The sequence below is a fragment of the Hyla sarda genome, chromosome 1 (assembly GCF_029499605.1).
Source record: "Hyla sarda isolate aHylSar1 chromosome 1, aHylSar1.hap1, whole genome shotgun sequence".
Lineage (NCBI taxonomy): Eukaryota > Metazoa > Chordata > Amphibia > Anura > Hylidae > Hyla > Hyla sarda.
Genome location: NC_079189.1, coordinates 122,329,702 through 122,346,753, shown reverse-complemented (window position 1 = coordinate 122,346,753; position 17,052 = coordinate 122,329,702). Strand labels below are relative to the sequence as shown.

Genomic DNA, 17,052 nt, shown 5'->3' with positions numbered 1-17,052 from the left:
ATGATGGGCTTGCAATGGTAGACTTGTTCACTTAAGAGAGAAAGATGCCTTAGAAACCATGGTCTTAATCTCATAAAATTGTATAAAAGTATGTATGATCAATGCAAAGAACTGATACCAGATTTACTAAAAGAGAAAAAAAAACAATACTGGAAAGTATTCTTTCTATTTGGAATAATCAAACCTTTTTGGAATCACTCAAAAAGATTTAAAAAAAATCTTCTCCACGAGCATCCATTTATGTCATAACGTCTGGATGTGACTTTTTTTTATGCTATATGCTTTAAATCCTTTTCTTGCTCTAACATATACCAGTATTTTTCTAATGGTCCTACTGATAGTATTCTTCAGGAGAGTATTTTTAAAGAATAAAACAAACCGTTTTTAATGTTTGGTTACATTTGACACTTTTGATCAGCTTTACTGAGAAGATTTTCTATAGTTAATTTACTTGCCCTTTCATATACAGTATTAATAATATTTTTAAATTTTTACTTGAGCAGGATAGGAGTTGTCGTAGAACAACAGCATATTCCTAGCAATACTTTTTCTAAAACCCGTAATGACTAAAGAATTTATTTCATCACTACTTTTTTATTTAGACAGAAGCAAATCTCATGTTGCAAGAATTGGTTCATGTAAATACAAAGCAAAAACTTGAAATTGCTGTTCTGAACCATCCTAAATTATAAATATTCCATTGACATATAAAAATAACTTATTATTTGCAGAAGTAAGTGTATAACAATTCATAGCAATTTTCAAACATGGCAAGGAACAAAGTACAGGAGACAGGAGTTCCCATTGCTGTTCCAACAGTTTATTTGCAATGTTAGAAAGAACAAAAAGGGGCATCAAAGATAAAATTAATGAACCTCCAGATTTTTCTGCAAAACTTAGGAAGTCATGGAGGCCGATTGGTTGCCAGGTTGCCAAATAAAATATTTAGGTGTTTAACTCAACAATGGATGGACAAGCCAATCAAGATATTTTTAGAATGTCTCCGTTACACACTGGTCCTAAGTAAACCGAAGAGAACTTTAAAATCTTGGTTTGCAACATAAATGTTTCCTTTCAAATATCATTTTAATGCAATTATATGGATCGTGTGAAGATGTATTTTTGATTCATTGTTCAAAATGTAAAAATTATATGTTTCCCACTTGAAGCATATAAAAATTACCCCAGGAAGGCCACTTTACATTAATATAGAATAAAAGATTTTTCCCTTTATTTCTTGAAATAAAGAGCATTGATTTTATTCATGGTGGTCATCACAGGTGACAATTTGGCAAATAATTTCTCCCCATGAAAACATTTAGTCATGCTGATTTTACATTTTGTTCAGCCTTTGACATAATATGTACTATACGGATAACTTGACAACATACCAAAGTTTGCAGCACAAATTTTGGCGTTAGTTTCACTTAAACTCATGGAGTGAGTTTGTTAAATTATCTATAATTATTGAGTTTTGTATGCTCCTACAGTTTTTCTCTTGTAAAACACATTTAAGCTGTGCCTCCACATTGTTATGTATTAGAATGGCAGAGTAACAAAAAGCTTAGAAAATATGAAATTAATTTTATCTTTAGATCAGATGTATCAGTATGTACAAATTATCTTTAGGGTAGGGTCACACGTGCCGTATTCTCCTGCATATTTGCGGCTGTGTAATTTTCTACCCTTTGAAGTCAGTAGGTAGCAAAATTAGCTGCAGATAATATGCAGTAAAATATGGCATGTGTGACCCTACCCTTAAAGTTAATCTCTTAACAAACAGATCCCTTTAATAGAAAACAATATGTAAGATGCTTGTAGTTTAATGAATTTGCACCTTTTGAATGACATCCTGGATTTCTGTTTTATTGACCACGTCTGCAAATTGTGCCAAGGTTTATCATGGTTGGGCAGGGGGACACCGGAATTTGTGTATAGCACAGCATGTCCTAACTTCAAGTAAGGGCACCAATCAGTGGCCCAGATTTACTAAAACAGTCTAAATGTGAAGACATTGTAAATTTAAACTGTGCAAGATGCTGGTGCATTTAAATCCAACTAATAGATGGTCTTAACTTAGACTATCCAAAAAAGCAAGAATAACAGTACTGCAATGGCGCTACCACTTATGGATCCAGAGACAGGTGTATAACATAAATGTATTTTATTAACAATAAACCATGACATAAGTTGCAAGACGCATTTCGAGGGTAAATTCCCCCTTTGTCAATTGTAAAATACAGTCATATGACCATCCTCTTTGTTTTTTTTCCTTTACTTTACTTGCTTAAACATATACTAGACAGTGTAAGACTGGGCCACATTAATCAAAGTGTATTTTGCTGTATGATAAATCTGTACCATTCAAAGACTACTCTACATTAGACTAACTATATGTTTGCCTAATTTGTGCTATACTTTTGCACCAGAATGTTTGTGAATGTTTGTGATGTACAGTGCTGCATTTTAAGCCACATCACTTTTGTGGCATCCCTGCTCACGAAGGCCACTCCACCATTTGGCAAAGGTGTCTTAACGGGGTATGTTATAATAAAGATATTCTGGCACATTTGCATTAGGAAATCTCAGCAAGTGTGTGTACATTTGCAGAAGCTGAAGAACAAAACTTTGAGTTCCTTTTAGATGCTTATTTGAGTATTTTCAGATTCTTTATTAAAGGGGTACTCCAGTGGAACACAGATGTTTTCCATTCAACTGGTGCCAGAAAGTTAAACGGATTTGTAAATTACTTCTATATAAAAATCTTAACCTTTCCAGTACTTATCAGCTGCTGTATGCTCCACAGGACGTTGCATAGTTCTTTCCTGTCTGATCATATTGCTCTCTGCTGATACCTCTGTCCATGTCAGGAACTGTCCAGAGCAGGAAAGGTTTGCTATGGTGATTTGTCCCTGCTAAGGTTTAACCCACCTCCTTAAAACTTTCTTGTAGAGAAAGAAACTGATGTGCTGATAATACATAACAAATAGAATTAAATAAAGCACAATTTGTTTAATTCCCAATATTTAATCAAAAGTAAAGTTTTAAGGGTAGGTAAGGTTTAAGGGGGTTAGCTGGCCCATATGGCTTACTGGTTAAATGAGTGCTTTTTGGTCCTAAAAAAAAAAAGTACTAGAAGAAAGATATCTATCCAATGGATGTGAACTTTAAAGTGTCTGTGAACAGTAAATTTTGATTTTATTACTTATTGTTAAAGTTATTTATAAATTTGGCATACATAGGAAATGTGTTGTTTTGTTTTTTCAAAAAGCCTAATGCACATTTTTGCCTTTTACAGAACATCTAAAGGAAAAACTAGAAGAATATATGTCATATTATCCAAAGGTCCGAATTGTGCGCACCAAGAAGCGGGAAGGGCTAATTCGCACCAGGTTACTGGGTGCATCAATGGCTAAAGGAGAAGTTTTAACTTTTCTAGACTCTCACTGTGAAGTCAATGTGAACTGGCTCCCTCCTTTATTAAGTAAGTGATTTTAAGCAATGTAGTAAGAAAATACTTCTTAAAATCTTAGTTGATGTGTAAATGGTAATATTATAGAAAAGATAACGTAAAACTGTTATTTATTATAGTATCTTGATGACTAGCTTTACCAAATAATAGAAAAGAAGAAAGAGGAAAAAGTTAATAATTTTTGTGCTCACACATAGTTTTTTTTCTGATGTTTTTTGCTTTTGGTTCTTTTTTCAGTTGTTTATGGCTCAGAATGAGGCAAAAAAAAAATTGTGGGAACATAACCTAAAAATGAGGGCAACATATAAATGTTTTTGTTAAAATTACTACCAAGTATACTATGAATCACCCAATCGTCAACAAGCTGACATGTCAAATTTGCGAGCTACGCTAATCTATCACAGAGACATGCAGTCAAACAGTAAGTACTAGAATAGCAGGAGTGCTACCGTGGTGCTAAGCAGCTAAAATGGTTAAATTCTGGTAGAAAAGCTGAGAGGAATAACATTCTGTCCAGTTATGAATTATAGGTGACTGTGAATTTACATGCTTTGGAGTAGGCAAAAATGACAATAGGTGAACTGTAGAGGCGAAAGCAAGAAAGTCCCCCCAAAAATGTATGGCTATGCAGCTGGGGACCACAGACATATACTCTATCCTTATCATTCCTATCTGATTCTTCACTACTTTTGCTAGAGTCCTTGTCACTACTGGCAGTATGAGGGGGTTTTTGCAGTCCATTCAGGTTGTACAGATAGCCTATCCATATATGATGTTGCAAGAAGGTTTTCCATGTCTCCCAGCGCAGTCTAAAGAGCATGGTGCAAATACCAGGACAGGGGTCAGTACGTTAAGAGGGCTGGACAGGGCTGAAGAAGTGCATTAAACCAGCAGCACGACCAGTATTCTGCTCCTTTGTGTGAGGTGGATATTTTTCAAAGTCTTAAAAATTTCCTCTAACAGGCTACTGATATGCCTTATTCTGACCAAACTATCAGAAAAATACTACATGAAGGTGGCAATGGGACCTGATGTTCTCTAGTAGGACTAGTGCTCACAGATGAACACCATGCAGCTCAGTTGGCCTTTTCAAGGAACACCAGTATAAAAATGTTTTTCATTTATTTGCAGAAATACACTCATTGACGGAAAAATAAAATAAAATAAAATCCACCAAGGAGTTTGTAATGAAACTGGATGTGGATCCTCTACCTGTGTGGCTGATGAATCAGACCGTATCGGGGAGCGGAGTCTAAAGTGCCGCTGGTCTTCACCAGAGCCCGCCGTAAGGCAGGATGGGAATGCTGCGGCAGGCGACACCCAGGTCACTACCCCCGACACGGCTCGACCACACAGGTAACTGGGCAAGGCGCGTAGGAGGAGGCTGTAGCGTAGTCAACGTAGCAGAAGGTCAAGGCAGGCGGCAAAGGTTTGTAGTCAAAAAACATAGCAGGAAAGTCTGGATACATGGGTATGGCAAAACAGGCAATTGGGAATGCTTCCTCTCAGGCAATAGACACTGAAGATCCGGCAGGGGTGTGTGGGAGGTGCAGCAACTTATAATGTGCTGTCAGGTGCTTTTACTAATTATGGGCGTACTGGCCCTTTAAATTTCAAAGCTCCGGTGCGCGCCCTAAGGGATGGGGATGCGCAAGAGCTGAAACTGAGAGAATGAGAGAGTTGCAGGAGCAGGACGAGGTGAGTGATGGGCCGGGGTTCGCATGCGGGCACGTCCCGCGATACGAATCCCGGCCCTGCCCGCGGTCGGGGACACAGGGACACTGCGCTCACGACCGGTGCTTGCGGCCAGAGTGCGATGTGTAACAAAGTTGTTGTCAAATAAAACTTTAAAACAATATTAGAAGTGCAAGGAAGGAATAAGGAGGGACTAACGTTTCCAGTAGGTGCAGGATTTCATTTATTCAAGGTGCATAAAACCTAACATCTGTGAGGCGCCAGACTGGAATCAAACGCAAACCATTTATATAGAGCATAACCTTTATATAGGCATTTTATGCCCTTTTGTGTCATGACCCACTGTCTAATCCTACCACAGCTGTACCATTTACATATCTACCTGAGATCTAACTGCAGGTTTGCAATTTTGCTGCATTTTAACATTTCTATGTGGGTACATTATTTTATTTTTTGCCAATGAGTGTATACATTGCTTTACTCTGGATTGTGTGCTTTAGAATATATTTGTTCTAATAAAAACTTTTAGAGATGGGAAGCTGCTTTTTATTCCAAGAACAAGCTTAAAAGTAAGGTCATTATAATATGTATTTGTAACTGCTATTTTACTTTATTTTTATTTTTTTCAGCTAAACTAGCCTTTTTCTTTGAAAATACTCTAGACCAAGATTTAGAACGTATAACAACTGGCTTCACAATAGATAATAGAATATTGACCACTGTGCTGAATTGCAAGTTACATTTTTTATGCACAAAGGGTAGAAAAGGGGAAAAAATCTCCAGCAAGCAAAAAGACCTATTTCTCAGAGATAAAGAGTGAAATATAACTTTAATGTTCTTTAATGAAAGGCATCAATCAATATTATTTAAATAAATATAATGTTATATCAAGTTCTTGAATATTATGATGTAATGGAAATGCTAAGCGACAACATTGTATTTGGTCCTAAACTGAATCTGAACTGTTTTTATGTGGCATTTGGTGCACGCTTTGTTCCACATTCTTGTATCCTTGACGCAACATTGTGCTCCATGGTGTGCCAGAAATCCCCATACGTCCCAACAAAACCACCAGAAACACTACCAAAAGGGCGTAGTTTCAAATTAACATAGAAACACACATATGTTAATAAATGAAGAGCTTTTAGTTGGGAAAATATATGACCAAGAAGAAAGATGGTCAGATAACTACACACAAACAGCAAATTAACCACTCACTTCACTTCTTGTCCTTTTTAATGTTTAGGATAGTATGTTCACTATTTGTAATGTGTGTAAGTTTATTATTTATTCAATAATATTCTACGAGCAAAAGAGATTTTAAATATTGGGGAGATTAATTTCTGAGAAACATTACAGTACAGGGGGGAGAGATGGGTATCAGTATAGGAAATATAAAAGCAGGTAACTGAGGAGATCACCACCAATAATTATCTCTCTGTGAACTCACAGATGTGTCTGAGGGGTAGCAAACATCCATGTGTATAATAAAAAGACCACGAGCAGAGAAGATTCAAAAAGATCAAATAAAGGCCTGTATGGGTAGGTGCAAAGCAGGCTGAAAGCCTGCAGCACATCTAATAGAAGCTCTGATATCAGTACAGTAAGAAAAGCAACACACAAGATAAAACACTTTAACTTACTACAGAGCACTCAAAGTTCAGTCCCTCTTCTGAAGCTGTACGAGTACTTACACCCTGGCATTGAAGTAGCAGAGTAGGCTGTCTACCTGTTGCAGCATGACAAGGCAACAATCTGGAAAGACACACGGGCACAGGTGAAGCCCGTGGATTCTGTAGGAGAGGGTTTCCAGTCAGAAAAGGACATCTTGGGCACCTGCAGGGCCTTGGGAAGGTCCTGTAGGCCATCTGGTGAATGGAGCATCACCATTTTGTCCACATTGCACACAGTCAGAGAAAATGGAAAAACCTACCTGTAGGGGCTATTGTGAGTTTGCGGGATGTAGAGCAGAAGCTTGAGAACAGCGTTTTGCTGCTGTGCTCATCGGGAAAGAACTTAAATGGACACTGTCAGATACAACAAAAATATATATATGTTGTACATCTTGGCAAAACATTAAACTTTCTTATATAGTTCAATTTTTTTAAAATAGAAATCATGGCTCATAAAATCATGGTTTTGTCCGACCTGGAGCACAGGCATGGACAAAGTCCAGTGAGTGAGGGTGGGCTAGCACTCCTCTGTGCTCTGTCTGATAGAGGAGTCCTATCAGACAGGAGAGAGCACAGAGGATTACTATCAGACAGGAGAGAGCACAGAGGAATACTATCAGACAGGAGAGAGCACAGAGGAGTCCTATCATACAGAAGAGAGCTCAGAGGAGTCCTATTAGACAGGAGAGAGCACAGAGGAGCCCTATCAGACAGGAGAGAGCACAGAGGAGTACTATCAGACAGGAGAGAACCAAGAGGAGTACTGTCAGACAGGAGAGAGCACAGAGGAGTCCTATAAGACAGAAGAGAGAGCACAGAAGAGTACTATCAGACAGGCGAAAGCACAGAGGAGTACTATCAGACAGGAGAGAGCAGAGAGGAGTACTATCAGACAGGAGAGAGCACAAAGGAGTACTATCAGACAGGAGAGAGCACAGATGAGTCCTATCAGACAGGAGAGAGCACAGAGGAGTACTATCAGACAGAAGAGAACACAGAGGAGTCCTTTCAGACCAGAGAGAGCACATAGGAGTGTCATCAGACATGTGAGAGCACAAAGGAGTACTATCAGACAGGAGAGAGCACAGAGGAGTCCCATCAAACAGGAGAGAGCACAGAGGAGTACTATCAGACAGAAGGAAGCACATAGGAGTCCTAACAGACAGGAGAGAACACAGAGGAGTACTATCGGACAGGAGAGAGCACAGAAGAGTACTATCAGACAGGAGAGAACCCAGATGAGTCCTTTCAGACCAGAGAGAGCACAGAGGAGTGTTATCAGACATGTGAAAGCACAGAGGAGTACTGTCAGACAGGAGAGAGCACAGAGGAGTGCTATCAGACAGGAGAGAGCACAGAGGAGTACTATCAGACAGAAGAGAAAACAGAGGAATACTGCCAGACAGGAGAGAGCACAGAGGAGTCCTATCAGATAGGGGAGAGCACAAAGGAGTACTATCAGAAAGGAAAGAGCACAGAGGAGTACTATCAGAAAGGAGAGAGCACAGATGAGTACTATCAGACAGGGGAGAACACAGAGGAGTACTATCAGACAGGCGAGAGCACAGAGGAGTGCTATCAGACAGGAGAGAGCACAGAGGAGTGCTATAAGACAGGAGAAAGCACAGAGGAGTCATATCAGACAGGAGAGAGCACAGAGAAGTACTATCAGACAGGAGAGAGCACGGAGGAGTGCTAGCCCACCTTAACTTAAGGGACTGTGTCCATGCCTGTGCTTCAGCTTGGACAAAGCCATGATTTTATAAGCCATAATTTCTATACAAAGTAAATTATTTTTTATGAAGTGTATTGGAAAGGTTAATGTTTTGCAAAGATGTACAACATATAAAATGTTTTTGAATCTGACAGTGCCCATTTAAGCTTTGCACCATCAAAGTCCAGTTTGTTGCAAAGTCTCTCCTTATGAATGATTTCCTCTTACAAGAAGTAGAAATGTATTCGGAACATGATGCCTGTCGGGCAGAATCTGAACTTGGAGCACAAAAAAATCTATGAGCCCTATCAATCCAGATCTGCATAGTGATGGGTTTGTTCAGCAAGAAAATGCAGAAGTCAGTCCGTATGGCTCTGAAATGTCACCCCAAAAAGATTTAACCCCTTAAGGACTCAGCCCATTTTGGCCTTAAGGACTCAGACAATTAAATTTTTACGTTTTCATATTTTCCTCCTCGCCTTCTAAAAATCATAACTCTTTTATATTTTCATCCACAGACTAGTATGAGGGCTTGTTTTTTGCGCGACCAGTTGTCCTTTGTAATGACATCACTCATTATATCATAAAATGTATGGCGCAACCAAAAAACACTATTTTTGTGGGGAAATTAAAACGAAAAACGCAATTTTGCTAATTTTGGAAGGTTTTGTTTTCACGCCTTACAATTTATGGTAAAAATGACATGTGTTCTTTATTCTGAGGGTCAATACGATTAAAATGATACCCATTATTATATACTTTTATATTATTGTTGCGCTTAAAAAAAATCACAAACCAAATTAGTACGTTTATAATCCCTTTATTTTGATGACCTCTAACTTTTTTATTTTTCCATATAAGTGGCGGTATGGGGGCTCATTTTTTGCGCCATGACCTGTACTTTTTTTTATACCACATTTGCATATAAAAAACTTTTAATACATTTTTTATAATTTTTTTTTAATAAAATGTATTAAAAAAGTAGGAATTTTGGACTTTTTTTATTTTTTTCGTTCACGCCGTTCACCGTACGGGATCATTAACATTTTATTTCAATAGTTCGGACATTTACGCACACGGCGATACCAAATATGTCTATAAAAATTTTTTTTACGCTTTTTGGGGGTAAAATAGGAAAAAAAGGACGTTTTACTTTTTTATTGGGGGAGGGGATTTTTCACTTTTTTTTTACTTTTACATTTTTTTACATTTTTTTTTACACTTGAATAGTCCCCATATGGGACTATTCATAGCAATACCATGATTGCTAATACTGATCTGTTCTATGTGTAGGACATAGAACAGATCAGTATTATCGGTCATCTCCTGCTCTGGTCTGCTCGATCCCAGACCAGAGCAGGAGACGCCGGGAGCCGCATGGAGGTCCCCTTTCCTTCCTCCGTGCGGCTCCCGGCGTCTCCTGCTGTTATGAATGATCGGATCCCCGCAGCAGCGCTGCGGGCGATCCGATCGTTCATTTAAATCGCGAACTGCCGCAGATGCCGGGATCTGAGGGGTTAATGGCGGACACCCGCGAGATCGCGGGCGTCGGCCATTGCCGGCGGGTCCCTGGCTGCGATCAGCAGCCGGGATCAGCCGCGCATGACACGGGCATCGCTCCGAAGCCCGCGGTTATGCTTAGGACGTAAATGTACGTCCTGGTGCGTTAAGTACCACCTCACCAGGACGTACATTTACGTCCTGCGTCCTTAAGGGGTTAAAATAGCAGATTAAAACAAATACGCAAACTTGTAGTACAGATAAAACAATCCTTACATGTAAAAGTCGGAAATAGCTACTAGGAGCTGAAAATGTATTTACATGTTGCAGACAGGGTCCTATATAGTACTTACAATGTTCCAGAAAAATAAAATGGAGCCACTCGTACCTGCTATGCATAAATGCAGCTCATTCTACCACAGGTAAAAATCTGTACAGAACATGTAGTATAACACTGTCCGTCAGAGAAACATAGAAACATAGAATGTGTTGGCAGATAAGAACCATTTGGCCCAACTAGTCTGCCTAATGGCCTATCTAGTCTGCCCATACAGCTAGAGAGACACTACCATACAGCTAGTCAATGCATACTTCAGAAATACAGCTGTCTTATCAGCGAAATGCCATTCTCACCAATGCTGCTGACATTGCACAAAGAAATGTAAAAACATAGTATTTTTTTTTCACCAGCAATGTCCTTTCTCAAGTGGTGATTGGCTGAGCAGGCCATCACCCACTCACATCAAGGAAGGCAAGGGCTGGATTGTGCCAGGGCCCCAGCAGTCAAAAATGGGGGCCTGCGAATAGGGGATAATTGTCTCATAAGTTTAGTTCTCTTGAGTACCCCTTTAAATTACTTTATCACCAGTGTTGCCTTAGGTAGCACTACACTTCTCCTAAACATTGTCTTAATCCTGTTTTTCTGATATAACTTTTACTTTAAGGGGTTGAAACTGATAACTTGAAACTTTAACTTCTAAAATTGATGAAATATTAGATTTTCAGGGAAGGGACTCTCCTCACCCCCGCCAATCAACTGTCTGAAGCGGGCACTGCGCTCATAAGTGATAAAGCTTCCTTAATGTTTACCAGCACTCGTACCCTCATTTTCACTATTTAAATAGCTGCAGTGCACGGTACTTTAGCCTTTTCACACGTAACTCTCGATTTATAGATTTTTCAAATGACGTTGAAAAGCCGATTTTTTTTTCGTTTAACTGTTTATATGGTAAACATTATAGAGATAGAGAGAGAGTAAGAGTGGCATCTTGAAATTAGAACAAATGGCAAGGTTAACAGGTGTGATAATTGCTCCTTATTTTGCAATCACCCACAACTTTTGCTAATCACTATCTTTTTAAATATGTTATTTTTTACATATAGTTTTTACGATCTGACCTTTAAATGTATGATTATTGCTATTTAGAATAAAATAAACTATATTTGAGATTAAATTACATTTAAGTGCTTGTGTAGGAAACAGGACTAATGTATGGTAACTTTTTAGAACACTACTATCATAATTTTAACTTTTTTCTTAGTGTTATTTCTGTTTTCCCATGCTTCATCTTTCTTAAAACAGAAAGAGTTAAAAGTATAAATGAAGAGCATTTACTTTTTAATATTCTGATGCTGTAAACAGCAAGAAATGCATGTGTCTGAACCAGTGAAGAATCCTAGATAAAGCTGGATTTTTTTCTGTGGGTAAAAGACGTGAACAATTGAAACTAACTGTATGTGGCATTTGCAGGTGCATTCTGATGCTTAACATGTTTGCTGGAAATAAACATTCAAACATAAACCTGGTCGGATAATTCCACAGCGCAGCTTCCTTCAAGTGCTGTTTTTTAGAGTCTTTTAGACAGTGGCGCTCGTCTCTCCAAGTGACAGATTGAGGACAGCTTGCAGAGGCTGAATGACAGAAATATACATGGCTCAGCTTTTGTAGATCTCCCTCGGATGCATTTCCATGAAAAAAGTCTAATTGTCTCTAATCACTGTCCAGCTCCATCCAGCTCTGTATTAGAGAACAGCTGGAGACCGCTTTAAAAAGTAAAATGCTTTGAGGGAGCCACAGTAGGTAAAAGGGAAAATAGAAAACATGCCTTTCATTCCTGAGAGATGTGCCTGAGTCAAGTTTCTTGAATATGATGGATGAGTGGACTAAGCATGTCTCCCTGTATCTTGTGCTTTTCATTTTACAGATCAGATCGCTCTGAACCACAGAACAATTGTGTGTCCCATGATAGATGTCATTGACCACAATCACTTTGGATATGAAGCTCAAGCAGGAGATGCCATGAGAGGAGCATTTGACTGGGAAATGTACTACAAACGAATCCCAATTCCCCCAGAGCTACAAAGAACCGATCCCAGTGAACCATTTGAGTAAGTAGGGCAACATAAAAAAGGAAAATATACCCTAGGTAAAAAGAAAATAAGACGGCAGTGTATAGTACTGTATATCATAGATGATCCAGGATTTGAACATGTAGCAGAGCGAAACCCTGAAAATGCTTTAGAGATAATGCGTCATAATGTCACTGTATGTGCAGCTCTCATAAAGATCAACTTCCTACATAATCTTATTTGTAACAGTGCACTACATAGTTGTGCATCTAATACTACCTTCTAAATTTATCTTTATATTCGGTGAATAACTCTACAAGTGCATCATATAATATAAGCTCATATAATATAAGCATTACAATATTATTGTTGTAGAATACTGTATAGTAGTGTATGGCAATGCAATTTGCTTAATGTATATAGAAAGGTTTGTGATCTACAGAAGCCAAAGAACCTCTGATCTTATCTGTGTATATGGATATGGAATGCAATGTCAACATTGAGTATTCTTACATTTTACTACAGGTTTTAAATATTGGTTTTAATATATACTTCATTAATGCTTTTTATTTAGCCTAAACATGCATTGTACAATTTTGACAAAGCAAAGATGTATCATACAAATCTTATCTCTTTACTGTTTATGCAGTACAAATCTTATCTTATTTGTATCATACAAATCTTATCTCTTTACTGTTTACAGAAACTCACAGATAAGCATCGACCAATAGCTGTTTCCAGTTATATGTTATATCTGTTCTTTTCTTAAAGGGGTGCGCCACTGGAAAAAAAAAATTTAAGTCCACTGGTGCCGGAAATTTAAACAGATTTGTAAATTACTTCTATTGAAAAATCTTAATCCTTCCAGTACTTATCAGTTGCTGTTATGATCCACAGGAAGTTATTTTCTTTTTAAATTTCCATTCTGCTTACCACAGTGCTCTCTGCTGACACCTTTATCCATTTTAGGAACTGTCCAGAGCAGGATAGGTTTTCTATGAGGATTTGCTCCTACTCTGCACAGTTCTTAAAATGGACAGAGGTGTCAGCAGAGAGCACTGTGGTCAGGCAGAAAGGAAATTCAAAAAGAAAAGAACTTCCTGTGGATCATACAGTAGCTGATAAGTACCGGAAGGATGGAGATTTTTTAATAGATGTAATTTACAAATCTGTTTATGGCACCAGTTGATTTAAAAAAAAAAATGCTTTCCTGTGGAGTACCCCGTTAACTTTTTAAAACATCTAAAATGGAAAATGAGGCAACTTTGTAAAAATGTCCTGTGGTTTTGGGAAACATCCATGCAGAATGATGCATGTAATATGATATTCATAATATTAGAGAGTTAGCAAACTCTGTGTTAGCTGATTAAACAATCTCTTTCATCTGCCCCCCTACTTCTTGCTAACCTACAAAACCTGTATTAGGAAGAAGTAGGGGACAGATGGAGGAAAGTTGGAAATTTCTAAAGCAGAGATCCCTAATACCTTCTAAGTACCACTTTTACATGTCAGCCTGAATGTAGAATGTAAGAGAGAATACATTTGCAACATCATATGCAAAAGAGCATTTCATGTATTTTTTTTTAACTCTTTATCTGCAATAAAAACTCTTTGTTGTTACATATAATATGCAAGACACATGAGGCTAAAGATTGGCTCCATAGATTACTCTGGCAATTTCGGCAGAATCAATTGTATTTAATTATGCTATCAATAACAAAAGGCCAACGATAAATCATTCATGTAAGGCCATGTGCCCATATATATATTCTGTGCCTGTGTGTAGCAATACGCCATGGTTCTCTTTCAGTTACAGACAGCGCATGACTTCAATGGGAACTTCATTATGTTACCATGTGGAAAGGAATTTACATGTCCTTTTTAACCTGCCCAGCTCCCCATCTCCCATTGAGGTCCATGGGAGTGAGGCTTTCAAAGGGGACACTATGGTTTTTGATGTGGGAATCAGCTTAGATTTACCACTATGTGGTTTACAAAATTTACAAAAAAATAAAAAGATAGAAATAAAAAAATTATCTAACTAGGGGGTGTCTACTATTGTTGACTCTATACCCTTTCTATCTTGGGACAAAATAGTCAGCATACAATATTTTCACGCTTTCTCCTTTTTACATTCTCCAGAAATAAAAGTCTTTGTTTTTTGGTCAATATTTTGGTCAGTATTATTATTGCTATTATGGAAGGATTTGCACCTTTTTTCAGAATCAGTGGTGGTTTTGGCTAAAAATACTGATTAATATAGTAAGGGGAAGGCTTGCATACGTATACACTACTCAAAATCATATGCAACTTTTCTTTTTCATAAGGGGTAAAAGGAGAAAAAGCCCCCCAAAATTTGCAGTGCAATTTCTCCCGAGTACGGAAATATTCCATATGTGGCCCTAAACTGTTTCCTTGAAACACGACAGGGCTCCGAAGTGGGAGAGCGCCATGAGCATTTGAGGACTAAATTAGGGATTGCAAAGGGGTGGACATAGGGGTATTCTACGCCAGTGATTCCCAAACAGGGTGCCTCCAGCTGTTGCTAAACTCCCAGCATGACTGGACAGTCAGTGGCTGTCCGGAAATTCTGGAAGTTGTTGTTTTGCAACAGTTGGAGGCTCCGTTTTGGAAACACTGCCGTACAATACGTTTTTCATTTTTATTGGGGGGGACAGTGTAAGGGGCTATATATGTTGTTTTTTTTACCCTTTATTATGTGTTAGTGTAGTGTAGTGTAGTGTTTTTAGGGTACATTCACACTGGTGGCGGTTTACAGTGAGCTTACCGCTAGGAGTGTGTGCTGCGGTTAAAAATTTGCTGCAGCTCATATTTGAAGCAGGAAACTTACTGTACACCTGCCCATGTGAATGTACCCTGTACATTCACATGGGGGGGCAAACCTCCAGCTGTTTCAAAACTACAACTCCCAGCATGCACTAACAGACAGTGCACGCTGGGAGTTGTACTTTTGCCACAGCTGGAGGCACACTGGTTGGAAAACCTTCAGTTAGGTTCTGTTACCTAACTCAGTATTTACCAACCAGTGTGCCTCCAGCTGTTGCAAAACTACAACTCCCAGCATGGCGAGACACCTATTTGCTGTTTGGGCATGCTGGGATTTGCAGTTTTGCTACATCTGTAGGGCTACAATTTAGAGTTCTCCAAACTGTGGACCTCCAGCTTTTGCAAAACTACAAATCCCAGAATGCCCAGACAGCAACCTGCTGTTTAGGCATGCTAGGAGTTGCAGTTTTGCAACATCTGGAGGGCCACAGTTAGAGATCACTGCCAGTGATCTCCAAACTGGAGCCCTCCAGCTGTTGCAAAACTACAAATCCCTGCATGCCCTAACAGCTGTCTGGGCATGCTGGGAGTTGTAGTTTTGCAACATCTGGAGGGTTACAGTTTAGAGACCACTGTTTAGTGGTCTCAAACTGTACCCTCCAGATGTTGCTAGGCAACTTACCGGCTTCCATCGGATCCAGGCAGCCAGCCGCACCCACGGGATAAGTGGACGTCGGCATTGGTTCTCTGTCGGTTCCCCATTCTGCCCCGCCTATTGTGGGTGGGCAGAACGGGGAAACCGAAAGTAAAGCCCCTATACCACCAATAGTAGGGATAGGAGGGGTGGCACCCCTGCCACCTCACTCCTATCCCTTCAGGGGGATTGTGGGTGTCTTGGACAACCGCGATCCCCCTTATATTCCGGGTCACCATAGACCCGTATGACCTGGAATAGCCGCAAATCGCAAGTGTAAATTTACTTGTGATTTGCGGCGATCGCCGACATGGGGGGTCTGATGACCCCCCCCGGGCATTTGCGCGGGTTGCCTGCTGATAGATATCAGCAGTCACCCCCGTCCAGTCCCCGCCCGGCGCGCAGCAGGTACGCCCTTGGTCCTTAAGTACCAGGGAGCAAAGGCGTACCTGTACACCCTTGGTGCTTAAGGGGTTAATACTGTAAGTACTGTCTTCCATCTAGTGATTTACTGCAGGCAAAACAGCTTGCGAGTGAAAAAGGATGATATGGAATACTTAAATCGATCTTAATTTTCATCATTTATGTCATATTAATTCTGCTGAAATGTATGTTGCTTGTTTTGATCAGGTTTAGAGAAGGCAAACTACTTTATTTAACATTAAAGTATGGTACATCAAAGTAGCAGTCTTTAAAGCAGCAGTCTAAAGAAATGAAGTTGTGTATATGACGTAGTCTTTCTGGCAACTTTCTAAATGACACTTTGTTAATGAATTACTCCAGATGATGCAGTTTATGTTATTGTGCCATGTTGGAGATTTGGAGTGAGAAGCGCTGCACATCAAGGCGACTTTCACAAAATCCATTAATCCTCATCCTGACCTTGTTTATTTCAATTACCCAGCACTTTACTGCAAATGGCAAATCTCTATAAAGCAAGCTTCATTTTATTTTAGTTCAATGTGGTAAGAATAAGAACAAACTTCTTACTCATTAACTTACAGAGGAAGATGTCGATGCAAAGCTGTACATTAATGTGAATTTACAAGTACAGAGAAGGGTCAGGCCTATCAGGTGGCAATTTTTTAAACAAATTGTCAAGGCCCCGTGCTATGCAATGCAAAACTTATTCTGCATAGCTTAGTGTGAAACTGCACAAATACCATCA

At 39.1% G+C, this 17,052-nt stretch overlaps 1 protein-coding gene across 1 annotated transcript in view; it reads left to right on the top strand.

Annotated features, from left to right (window-relative positions):
- The first annotated feature begins 3,154 nt into the window (after nt 1-3,154).
- Nucleotides 3,155-17,052, top strand: part of GALNTL6 (polypeptide N-acetylgalactosaminyltransferase like 6) — a 410,819-nt gene continuing 396,921 nt past the window's right edge. The window contains exons 1-3 of the mRNA XM_056554430.1: nt 3,155-3,185; nt 3,299-3,484; nt 12,259-12,442. Coding sequence (XP_056410405.1) covers nt 3,155-3,185; nt 3,299-3,484; nt 12,259-12,442 — 401 coding nt within the window. The remainder of the gene's footprint in view (nt 3,186-3,298; nt 3,485-12,258; nt 12,443-17,052) is intronic.